Here is a 12,402-nt window from a genome sequence, read left to right as displayed (position 1 = left end):
CAAACCATATACAAGGCTGGGTTCTGGGGACAGTCCCTTTAAGTGACTATGTCACACATGGCCTCACCGTGTCCTTTTAGTAGCTTGTTGTGGCTAATGTAAGGGGTTGGGTGAGAGGTTATAACTGGCCATGTGGATAAGGATGATCCAAAAAAACCACCCCCTTTAAGACCATTTACCCATTAGCCATGTTGGTTTCATTGTCCATTATGGGGTCAAACGCCCATTGGTCACACATGTTGTATAAAATGCATGGCAACTTCCGTTTTGCTGATTCCGCCATGTTTCCTATAGGGTGATGGGCTGATTTTTGTTGTTAAGCGTTTTGTACAGAATAAAATATCAATTCCAATGAAATATTCATAGTCCGTCATCACGCGAATGTCGTAGCTGTGGAAAGCTGGATTTTCGCTGATTCCTCTCCTCATTTGCACTACAAAGTCATCCGTCTTAAAAAAAAAAATCTAGGAACATGAAATGTTTAAGTGAAAATCGAACATCTGGCGAACGGCTAACAATGTACAAGATGCAAATATTTCCCGTCCGCTTTCTTTTCTTTCCCGGCTAAGATTTGCAGGTGATTTGCACATTCTTGTCCCGTCTGACACATGAATGAATATTAACATGACAGTGGCAGGGTGTCAGATGGTACCCAGGGATGGGTAAAAGGAACAGTTGTCACGTCAAATAAGCGAGCGTTTAACGCGTTAAAGATGGTTAAATATTCACAATTACTGAGACGTCTTCTGTACTGATCTGTGGCAGGATGGTAATAGGAAGGGTTAAATAAAAATGTGATTTATTAAAATAATGCCGTATGTTGCAGAAATAAACCCTCCCCTATAATTAAAGGGATTGTCTCTTCAGAGACCGCCCCTTTTAAAATGTAAGCACCCGTAGCAAGCCGCTGCCCCTTCCATTAAATATACCTATAGTGAAATTCCTACAATCCGGCACGTGTCTGGGTTTTTGCTTTGTCCCATTCATAAGAAAGCCCCTTTAAGATCCTGGCCTTAACACCGTGACATGTCCTGAGGTCAGCAGGCGGATCGGTGGCAGCAGGGAAACTTCTGGAGCAGGTGTGGAAACGAGAGACAGACAAGTCCCTTCTGCCGCGGTGCTTCGCTGACTGCGCTCTGTTCTATTGTTTAGCGGCCCCGTCATCTGTGTGGCAGCGAGAGCCACTGAACCGTGCGCGTGACGTAATGTTCCCTGCAAAGCACAAGTAGGTTAAGAGGCTCTGACCGGTGCAGTGATGTGCTAGGAAATGGAGCGGATTAAGCATCTGCCGAAAGGCCAGTCAGGGACACCAGGCCCGAGACCTCCTGCTGGACAGGGACGTAGCTATAGGTGGTGGTGGTGGGGGTAGTATTTACACCAGGCCCGAGGTCTTCTCCTGGTCCAGGTATAGGGGCAGTATTTGCACCAGGCCTGAGGGTTTCTGCTTGGCAGGGGTGTAGCTATAAGTGATGGTGTGGTAGTATTTACACTAGGCCCGAGGACACGCAGGGGTAGGGGCAGTATTTATACTAGGCCCGAGGACATGCAGGGATAGGGGTAGTATTTACACTAGGCCCGAGGACACGCAGGGGTAGGGGTAGTATTTACACTCGGCCTGAGGACACGAAGGGGTAGGGGTAGTATTTACACTAGGCCCGAGGACACGCAGGGGTAGGGGTAGTATTTACACTCGGCCCGAGGACACGCAGGGGTAGGGGTAGTATTTACACCCGGCCCGAGGACACGCAGGGGTAGGGGTAGTATTTGCACCAGGCCAGAGGACACGCAGGGGTAGGGGCAGTATTTGCACCAGGCCCGAGGACACGCAGGGGTAGGGGTAGTATTTGCACCAGGCCCAAGGGTTTCTGCTTGGCAGGTGTGTAACTATAGATGGTGTGGTAGTATTTACACTAGGCCCGAGGACTTCTCCTGGGCAGGGGTGTAGTGGTAGCATTTATCCCAGGCTCCTGTGCCATCTACTGGGCAGGGACGTAGCTATAGATGGTGTGATGATAACATTCATGATGTCCAAGAGGGCCCAATTCTGCATTGGGGCTCATGAACGTGCCCCTGCTTTATTGCAAATCTGTAAACTGGTCGGATGCTACCGTATTTATAAGCCTGAATGGGATTTCTGGGTCTATTGACTTATCCATATCTGGTCACCTGGGTCCCCTGCCGATCAGCTGTTTGAACAGACGCTGTTGCCTTTTCACTTCTTACCAAGCACAGCACTGTACCTTGATATTGACGTTCACCCCCATTCGCAGACTGTGACTGATGAAGGGGACAACAACATGGCCATCAGGGCTGCGCTTACAGCAGCACGGGTTCTCCTTCAAACAGCTGATCTGTGATATCAGACTAATCTAATATATATATAACCTATCCTAAAGGTAGGTCCTCAATATTCTAGTCTTGTATAATCCCTTCAACATCTGCAAGATGTCTATTGCTGGGAAAGCTAGGTGGTAGTATGGCCACTGGGAGGCTGCAATCATTCCCCGGTCCACTTTTGCACATACTGATTGGGGTCATCTTATTTCTGGGAGCCTCCATTACACAAGACATGGGTGTCTGACTATTGCGTCCCTTGTCTTGTGGGAAAGGAAGTGGGATCGTGCTTTTAAAGCATAATATTCTATAGGACAAGTTGTTTTCCGCAGCACTGTGTTAAACCAGCTGTAAAAATGTGAAATTTTATGTGTGAAAGTGAAGACAAATTTTATGGTGTTGCTTTTTTTGGTTTTGCCGTATGAAAATTGTGCGTTATAGACATTTACGTACGGTAAGTGTTTTTGACCCAACATCTCCACCTTGTGGTCATCTTAGGTAATTTGTAATTTTTCCTTTTGTTTTTGTTTTTTTCCGTACCTTAAGCACCACTCAAGAGTCCCTTCAAGTCCATATGACGGCTTCTTTATCTTACTGTAAAGTTATTAATTCTTCCATTTTCTTGTTTCTTCCGTTGACAGGAACGTGGGTAAAGAGTAGTATCGGAATCATCCAGCAGGAGGGGCACCAGCTGACCTGGACATACATTGCTCCACAGATGGGATACTGGGTCGCCGCCATGTCTCCTTCAAACCCAGGTAAGAAATTGGCACATAGGATCTCATAAGAACATGGCCTGTAGTAATATAAGTTTGCCTTTCATTGGAAGTGTTGGAACGCTTTACATGGTGCGGGCTTGTGTGTAATGCAGGGAAGCAGAGGCCGGAGCGGACACTTCATACAGTTATATCTCAGGCATTATAAAACTTAGAATAATCCTTCTGGTGTCATATGAAAGAGAAGATTCTCTATTGTAGAATCGCAGTCCTACCTGTATCATGCAGCTGCAGCTACTCCAGTCCCAATCGTTCTTTCAACTAGTCATCTCTGGAAATAATACAGGTAGAACTGCAATTCTGGTGTCCTGTGAAAGCTGAGAATAAGATTTCATATGACACCAATGCTTTAAGGTTTATGATGTCTAATATATAGAGAGGGAGAGATTCAGCCTCCGCTTCCCTGCATTATACAAGGGCCCATCCATCCATACTCCTAGTTTGCTGCCTATAGGAAGAAACTGTGGTATTCAGCAAACATAATCTAAATTTGTTCAAACGTTTTTGTACTCTTTAAAGGGGTTTTCCAGCCTCAAATCAATAATGGGTCATCAGTATATGGTCTTTGGGAGTCTGACACCCGGACCCCGCACAGATCAGTTGTTGCCTCAGCCTCTGTGTGCTGGAAGCTCCTTAGTGAATAGGATCTGCATGCACGCGCTTCATGTCCAACAGCGGCTACTGGAACAGCTGATCTGTGCAGGGTCCACGTGTCAGACTTACATTTCACAAACTTATGATCGGATAATCCCTTTTTGAAGGTTTTATCCCATACTATAAACCTGTTGACCTGTCTTTAGTATAGGCCATCCATATTAGATTGATGGGGTTCCTACTCTCGGGCAACACCGCCACTTAGCTGCTTAAAGGAGCAAGCGCCAAGCCCCTTCATTGGAGCACAGTGTTCTGTCTTAGTATTCGGGAACCATCATTCTAATGACCAGCGGGGATCCCAGTGATTATACATTGCTTACCTATATGATGTGTAGGATACTGCGTTAAGTAACGTCTCCTTCACCCGTGTTCCCTTTTGTTTTTTAGATCCTGTGATTACACCAGATATCACGAGCTACCATACGTTGTTCCTCCTGGCAATATTAGGAGGGATTGTGTTCATACTCCTGGTCCTGTTCTGTCTCCTGCTATATTACTGTAGGTAAGTGCACACAGACTGCACCATCATATACACGTGCCTATATGTTCATAGTCTTGTGTATGCCATTTATATTGTAAAGTGTGTGTGTATATGGGCAAACAGTCGCCAACATTATATATATTCCTGATATAGGATATGTCACCAGTTACCGATCTCTGGGGGTCTGACTGAACCCCTAGTGATAAGTGTACGGCATTGGTTAAGCATTCTTGCTTTTTCATGGCGTTTCTTTACTTCCTACCACCCGCTGTGCACAGACATGTAACACAGATCCGTTCGCTTCAATTCGGCTGCGGTGCGACTCCTTGCACAGCGTGTCTCCTATATTGTGACTGTGCAGGATAAAAGCTGGAAGGGACTTTGATCCGTTCCTCCTTAGGATTCCCAAAGGTCGGACACCCCTCCACCTTATTATAATGTTGTGCCATATGCAAGTGATATTCTTTAACGCCATCAGATGAGAATAGGCCTTTGAAGGGAGGACCCAACACACTAACCCAGCCCTTCGGATAGATAGGTTCGGGTCACCTGAATCAAACAGTGTTTTCCCAATGTGAATTGAGAGCCTTTGGCCCATGTACGCCTATACATTATGGACAGAGTCTTAGCTGTGTGTTATATACGTCCCATGCAATCTCTTACATTTGTAAGATTATTTGGGAAGTCTTGGGCACTGCCTCCACTGCACACTTCTGCATTGTGTCTTGATGCGTTTTTGTTTTACACCATTTATAATATCCGTCTTTCTGTTTTTGTTTACGTAGGAGGAAATGCTTGAAGCCGCGTCATCACCGGAAGCTTCAGCTGACATCTGCTTTGGATTCTTCCAAGAAAGATCAAGCCACATCAATGTCTCACATCAACTTAATTAGCCCGGTCCATATGGAGATGATGTCCTCTAGCGGAGAGGTGGATATGCACACCCCGATGCTTAAGCCTTCCTACAATACCTCACGGGACTTCAGCTCAAGAGAAGAGCTGCTTTCTCACCAAGACGAGAAGAGCCGAATGTCTTTGGACAACTTGACTCCGAGTGGGACTTTGAGACAGGTGTACAATAAATCGTTGGATCAGTTCATATTAAAATCCAGAAAGTCCGTGGATATCTCGGACGGTTTTGTGTCTCCCATGAAAGACGAGTATCGCCGGAGCTACAACTCTGTGATCTGTCAGCCTTTATTCGAGAACAAAGATCCATCTGTGAACCATGTCACGGCAGGAAGTAAGCCAAACCTTCAGGAACAAAGTCACCCCGTGCCTTCTGCTCCTGAACCAGAGCAGGTCGTAGACCGACGGCCTAATGAATGTATGATGTCCAGGTCTGTAGACCACCTCGAAAGACCAACCTCTTTCCCTCGTCCAGGTCAACTTATCTGTTACAATTCCGTCGATCAGGTCAATGACGGAGTTTTCAGAAACGTTTTGCCCACTCTGGTTATCCCCGCTCACTACATGAAGTTGCCGGGAGAACATCTCATCGTGTCGGCCGAACAACCGTACGAACTAGAACGACTTCAAGCCGAGCTCTCCAAATCTCACGCGCAACATCCGCAGCAGATGCAGGCCTCCCAACTCAACTCCCAAGCCATGTCGCAGCAACTTTTGCAAGATGGAGAAGGCATGGAATGGAGCGGACAAAACACTGTGATGTCCGAATCCGTTTCGATTCCGGCCTCTTTGAACGATGCGACCATTGCTCAGATTAATGGCGAAGTGCAACTGCTGACCGAGAAAGCGTTGATGGAACTCGGTGGAGGAAGACCCATGCCTCATCCCCGGGCCTGGTTTGTGTCTTTAGACGGCCGGTCGAATGCACACGTTAGACATTCATACATTGATCTCCAAAGAGCAGGGAAGAACGGGAGTAACGACGCCAGTTTAGACTCTGGCGTGGACATGAACGAACCAAAATCTGGTCGGAAAGGAAGAGGCGACAAATTTTCAATGCTGCAACATCATCTGTCGTCGCAGCACCCGACCTTACAGGAGCACCAGCAACTTGAACAGAAGGTGTCAGACGGCACGGCTTACACACAGCTTGTTTATCTAGACGATATGGACCAAAGCGGTAGCGAATGTGGGACGGCCGTGTGTAGCCCCGAGGATAATAGACCTTTCACTGAGGCACCAGCAAAAAAGAGCTGTGGCCAACTCCCCAGCCTTCAGGAAGAAACTTACAAAAGAACTGCAGACTCCTCACCCGTGCCATTAAACAGCCCCGAACGTGAGTACTCCATTCACGACGACGGTTCCGATGACCAAGGAGAGAACAAAAAAAGCCCTTGGCAGAAACGAGAAGAGCGACCCCTTCTGGCCTTCAACGTGAAATGAGTTGCTGGGTTAGGAAATGGAGTAGATAATTGCCAAATATTATTTCTATCGGGAATGCTTACTTTGTAGGGGGGATGGGGGGGGTCTCGTTGTGACGTTGGACCTGATCTTCAACCATGATAAAGACTAGGCTCGCACGCGGTTTCGAGGCAAAGAAGCGGGATGGATTTTACGGACTCGGTCACGGTTAGTTAAGAAGCGGATAGACAAGTGTAGCACTTACCCCAGCCTTTCATTTTTTGTACCGGACTCTTAAGAACTTGACTGTTTTTTTTCTTTGCTAGGTTCTGACCACTACTCTCCCCGTGACGGGAGCACGCGACGACACGTTGTAGTTCCGAAAAAAAAATCCAATAGTATCACAACGTTTACTGTATATCTGCATTCTACGGAGGCGATGTAGACATTATTGGAAAAGGCTATGCATTGCTGCTTTTACACCAGTTGACGTTTTTGCCTAGGTGCCGCTTTTTTTTTATTTTCCAAAATTTTAATTTTTTTTTTTTTTTTAATGGCTGTAAAAAATATATACAAAATATTCCTTTTTATGCTTTTCATTTTAACCTTCTTTTGTAATGTATTTCTACTCCAAAGCTGTGAGCCTGATCTCTTTTTGGTGTTAAAAAAAAATTTAATTTTTTTTTTTTTTTCATTGTTCCTACACAAAACTTAACAAGAAGTGCATTGTATGCTTTGTGTCCATAGAATTCGATCCCTATTCTCCAAGTGCCTTTTTTTAAAAGAAGCTTCCCCAAATGTTTTATGAATCCATCCGGTTCGATGAGATGATTTCATGGTTTTTTCGGTTTTTATTTTACGGCTTATTTAAGTTTGTTTTTTTTCTTGCATGCCCCAGATTTCACCCCTTTCCATATCAGTAGGACGGATGCTCCGAATACCCTTGTGGACCGTAGAGATCGACGTAGCTGAAAACCTAGAGGACATCTAGAGCCCCACTTAGCGTCACGCGCATATTTATGTAAATATGGTTTCTGTTAATTTTTTTGAGAGTTGATTCGGCTGCTCCCCCGTCGGAGGGCAGAAAATGTATGACTGACTCTGACATTCTGAATTGCTGGAATGACTTTTCTGTGCATTCTCTTAAATGAACTGCTTGGTTATACAAGAATTATTAAAATAAAACCTTTTAAAAATTGTTTTTGGGTGATTTGTTTTTAGACACTTTCTTCGGTTGAACTTCTGTTGAGATGCTGCCGCTTCTCCTCCTCCATGTTTTTTTTATACAGTGTATAGCCAACATCTCGGAGAAAACTGATCGTCTTCCAGTGGGGGGGAATGATAGGATGTTTCTCCAGATAAGCTTGTAGCTATACAATATTACTGGGTTATTCCATTAAAGAGTGGATTCTATTCTGAAAGCAACGCCTAGCCATATGCCTTTGTGGAGTATATGGTCCTCGTAAAGTGGGATCTTGAAGAGGGCTTCTAATGCCTGGTTCACACCTGCGTTTGGGGAGTCCGCACGGGGACCCCCCTCCTGAACGGACTACCGAATGCACTGGAAAGCGGTGTGCAGTGAAAGCACATGGACCCCCATAGACTACACCTGTCAAAATCCAGAATAACCCCCTTTGGCAGAGCGGACCGCTGCGAGACGTGCAGGAAGAGAGGGGATGTTGTGAAGATGTCACTGGGATGTTGAGCCATGCCGACTCCAGTGCTGTGGCCAGCTGTGTTAGGTTACGTGGTTGAGCATCCATGGCGCGAACAACCCAATCGAGGTGGTCCCATAAATTCTCGATTGGGTTCAAGTCCGGGGAATTTGCTGGCCAAGGGAGTGCAGTAAACTCATCCTGGTGCTCCTCGAACCACGCACCTACACTGCGAGCTTTATGACACATCGCAATGTCCTGCTGGTAGATGTCATCATCCTGAGGAAAAACAATTCACATGTAGGGATGAACATGGTCCACAAGGATAGATGCATACTTGTGTTGGTCAATCATGCCTTCCACAATGATGAGTGCACCCAGATGGCTGCTGACACGTGACTTCTGCGATTGGTTATTTAATGTGACGTCAAAAGTAGGCGGTGCTCACGTTAATGTGACTGGACGGTGTATAATTGGGTCCTTTAGTTTTCCACACACTTCCCACACGAATCATGCGGACAGGAAAGTAGATCATGAAGTGCTTTTCTGTCTGCATGTTCTGTGCGGAGAGCACATGGACCCCATTATAGTCTATGGGGTCCGTGTGCTTTCACTGTACACCGCTTGCCAATGCGTTTGGTGTTCTGTTCAGGGGGGTCCCCATGTGGTCTCCCCATATGGATTACCAAATGCAGATGTGAACCGGGCGTTAGTCAGTGGCTCATTTGACTATCTCATTAGGACAGTCCTGGCCCATCTATGTATTAGAGGGGTTGTCCTTCTAGAAGTGTAAGAAGGGTGGGGGTCCAATTGCTTGGTCTGTAGATGAGAGGTACACATGCATGTCCATGCGCTCCATTCAAGTCTGACTGATGGAGACAGTCTGGGAAGGCATAAAATAACATTTTAGGAGACTGTGTGCATGAAAACTTGCATTTATGGCAAGAAATTTTTTCAGAAATTGGAAAAATATTTTAAGGTCTGGCATAAGTTTACTATCCAATACCTCCTGAGTCAACTGGACTGCCATCTTTGAGTGGTTTCTTCTACCCCAACTTCAATGCCAACCTTTATGAAAGACTAGCTTTTACCCGCGACTTCGTCTGCGGTGAGTTGAGTATTGGGCGGACACAGACGTGTGAAACTGTAAAAGTGCTTTAAAAAGTTTGGTGGGCTAGCAAATGTGATTTGATGTGTTATATTGTGTATGTTGTGATACAGACAATGTGATGTGTTATACAGCCTGTGTACAGGAGTATATATGTATCAGGTACTGTATATAGCAGTGATAGGAGATACATGTAATATATAGTATATACAGCCTGTGTACAGGAGTATATATGTATCAGGTACTGTATATAGCAGTGATAGGAGATACATGTAATATATAGTGTATATACAGCCTGTGTACAGGAGTATATATGTATCAGGTACTGTATATAGCAGTGATAGGAGATACATGTAATATATAGTGTATATACAGCCTGTGTACAGGAGTATATATGTATCAGGTACTGTATATAGCAGTGATAGGAGATACATGTAATATATAGTATATACAGCCTGTGTACAGGAGTATATATGTATCAGGTACTGTATATAGCAGTGATAGGAGATACATGTAATTATATAGTATATACAGTCTGTGTACAGGGGTATATATGTATCAGGTACTGTATATAGCAGTGATAGGAGATACATGTAATTATATAGTATATACAGTCTGTGTACAGGGGTATATATGTATCAGGTACTGTATATAGCAGTGATAGGAGATACATGTAATATATAGTATATACAGCCTGTGTACAGGAGTATATATGTATCAGGCACTGTATATAGCAGTGATAGGTAATACATGGAATTATATAGTATATACAGCCTGTGTACAGGAGTATATATGTATCAGGCACTGTATATAGCAGTGATAGGAGATACATGTAATATATAGTATATACAGCCTGTGTACAGGAGTATATATGTATCAGGTACTGTATATAGCAGTGATAGGAGATACATGTAATATATAGTATATACAGCCTGTGTACAGGAGTATATATGTATCAGGTACTGTATATAGCAGTGATAGGAGATACATGTAATTATATAGTATATACAGCCTGTGTACAGGAGTATATATATGTATCAGGTACTGTATATAGCAGTGATAGGAGATGCATGTAATTATATAGTATATACAGCCTGTGTACAGGAGTATATATGTATCAGGTACTGTATATAGCAGGGATAGGAGATACATGTAATATATAGTATATACAGCCTGTGTACAGGAGTATATATGTATCAGGTACTGTATATAGCAGTGATAGGAGATACATGTAATTATATAGTATATACAGCCTGTGTACAGGAGTATATATATATGTATCAGGTACTGTATATAGCAGTGATAGGAGATGCATGTAATTATATAGTATATACAGCCTGTGTACAGGAGTATATATGTATCAGGCACTGTATATAGCAGTGATAGGAGATGCATGTAATTACAATGTGATGTGTTGTATTGTGTATGTATAGTGGAAGGCTATATGTAAATGTGAGTGAGTAGAGTGAGGGCTACTCCTGGGGTGACAGTAAGGAGTGTGCAGGCAGGTTGAGGCAGGAAATGCCAGGCAGTGTGTGTGAGTCTATAGCTGGGGCTAGGAGTCCTGCTTTTGTGAGTCTCCTGCTAGGAAGCCATGTTGTTTAGTGGCACCAAAAGTAGCCTGTGACTCAATCCTGAGGGAAAACTATGTTTGTGGAAAATTGCACGCAAATCCGTCCAGGCGTTTTAGCGTGATTGAGGAACAAACATCCAAACTCACAAACATCCAAACTCACAAACATCCAAACTCACAAACATCCAAACACACAAACTTTCACATTTATAATATTAGTAGGATCATCTCCCTGCAGCCATATTTCCGGAATCTAGCCAAAGCAAATGGAGGGGCGGTGGGGCCTTTAATACTCATGGGTTTGGAATCGACGTTCCTCACATTGTGCGCCTGTTCACATACTACTTGCCGTGTAATGTGTATTCTGCAGTGTTGCATGTCTGGACGTGGACAAGTACCCAGAATACCACTAGCTCTTTAATTTCCGATTAATGGACGGTCACTTACGGCCATTAATAATTCATCAGAAGACAATTGTATTGATTTCTCTCGGGCCCGGCTCGCAATGCATTAATGATCCATGTATAACACCAATGTGGGTCAATCGACAGTAAATTTATTGTAATTGTTTGACTTGTTCTCTGCCTATGCAGTTCTTAGGAGACGGTAGCAAGTGCTTGGGCTGTAATGGAAGTCTTTTGGGGCCCTAAATCTTGTCTAAGGCCATGTGCACACAGCGAAGTGTATAGCCCAGGGATAGGGAACCTTTGGCTCTCCAGCTGCTGTGAAACTACAACTCCCAACATGCTCCATTCACTTCCTTGGGAGTCCCAAGAACAGCAGAGTAAGTATGCATGCTGGGAGTTGTAGTTTTACAACAGCTGGAGAGCCGTACGTTCCCTACCACTGGTATAGCCCAAGGCTCGTCTGATATTTTATAGCACCAGGACTATAAATATCGGAAAGCACAAAGCATCAGGACACAAGACAGAAGAGCCTTATGTGCATGAGGCCTAAGAGTATTGGACCAAAACATATTGATAGGTGTCAAGTCATGGCCACTTTAGGATTTTAGGCTGCGATTTAGGCAGATTTCTGTAAAAATATTGTTACCCAAGTGGGGCTTGGAAGTAGGGGTGGGAAATTCACATCAGAAATTGGTGTAAATTAGAACACAAATCTACGTCGGCTCTGGTGCACAGATTGTTACAGGATGTGTCACATTTGTTGCATCTTACTCCAACCCCCTACACCTTAAGGGCCCCTTCACACAGAGTTTACGCTCCGTGTATTCTGTACATTTTACATATGTAAAAATAAACGTGTAAAATGTAGTTAGCCATTGAATTCAATGGCATGTTCGAAGCGGGGAGCCACGTTACTCTCGGGTCAAAACCCGCCTACCACGACCTCGTGGTCATGGATTCCCCCTCCGGAGTCGGCTCAAATGAATGGGCTGACTCCGGAGGTTGCTGCCGCAGGCAGAAGCTGCCTGAAGAAAGGGCAGCTCGCTTCTTTTTTCCACTAGCGGCAACAAGAAAAATAGTGGTCTCCATAGACCACCATTGTAT

General features: G+C 44.5%; 1 protein-coding gene across 1 annotated transcript in view; it reads left to right on the top strand.

Annotated features, from left to right (window-relative positions):
• Nucleotides 1-7,218, top strand: part of FAM171A1 (family with sequence similarity 171 member A1) — a 63,088-nt gene extending 55,870 nt beyond the window's left edge. The window contains exons 6-8 of the mRNA XM_075271710.1: nt 2,976-3,092; nt 4,152-4,266; nt 5,031-7,218. Of these exons, the coding sequence (XP_075127811.1) occupies nt 2,976-3,092; nt 4,152-4,266; nt 5,031-6,597 (1,799 nt within the window). The 3' untranslated portion in view covers nt 6,598-7,218. The remainder of the gene's footprint in view (nt 1-2,975; nt 3,093-4,151; nt 4,267-5,030) is intronic.
• The last annotated feature ends 5,184 nt before the right edge of the window (nt 7,219-12,402 follow it).

Source organism: Leptodactylus fuscus, chromosome 4 (assembly GCF_031893055.1).
Source record: "Leptodactylus fuscus isolate aLepFus1 chromosome 4, aLepFus1.hap2, whole genome shotgun sequence".
NCBI classification, from domain to species: domain Eukaryota; kingdom Metazoa; phylum Chordata; class Amphibia; order Anura; family Leptodactylidae; genus Leptodactylus; species Leptodactylus fuscus.
This window is presented reverse-complemented; position numbering and strand designations above follow the sequence as displayed.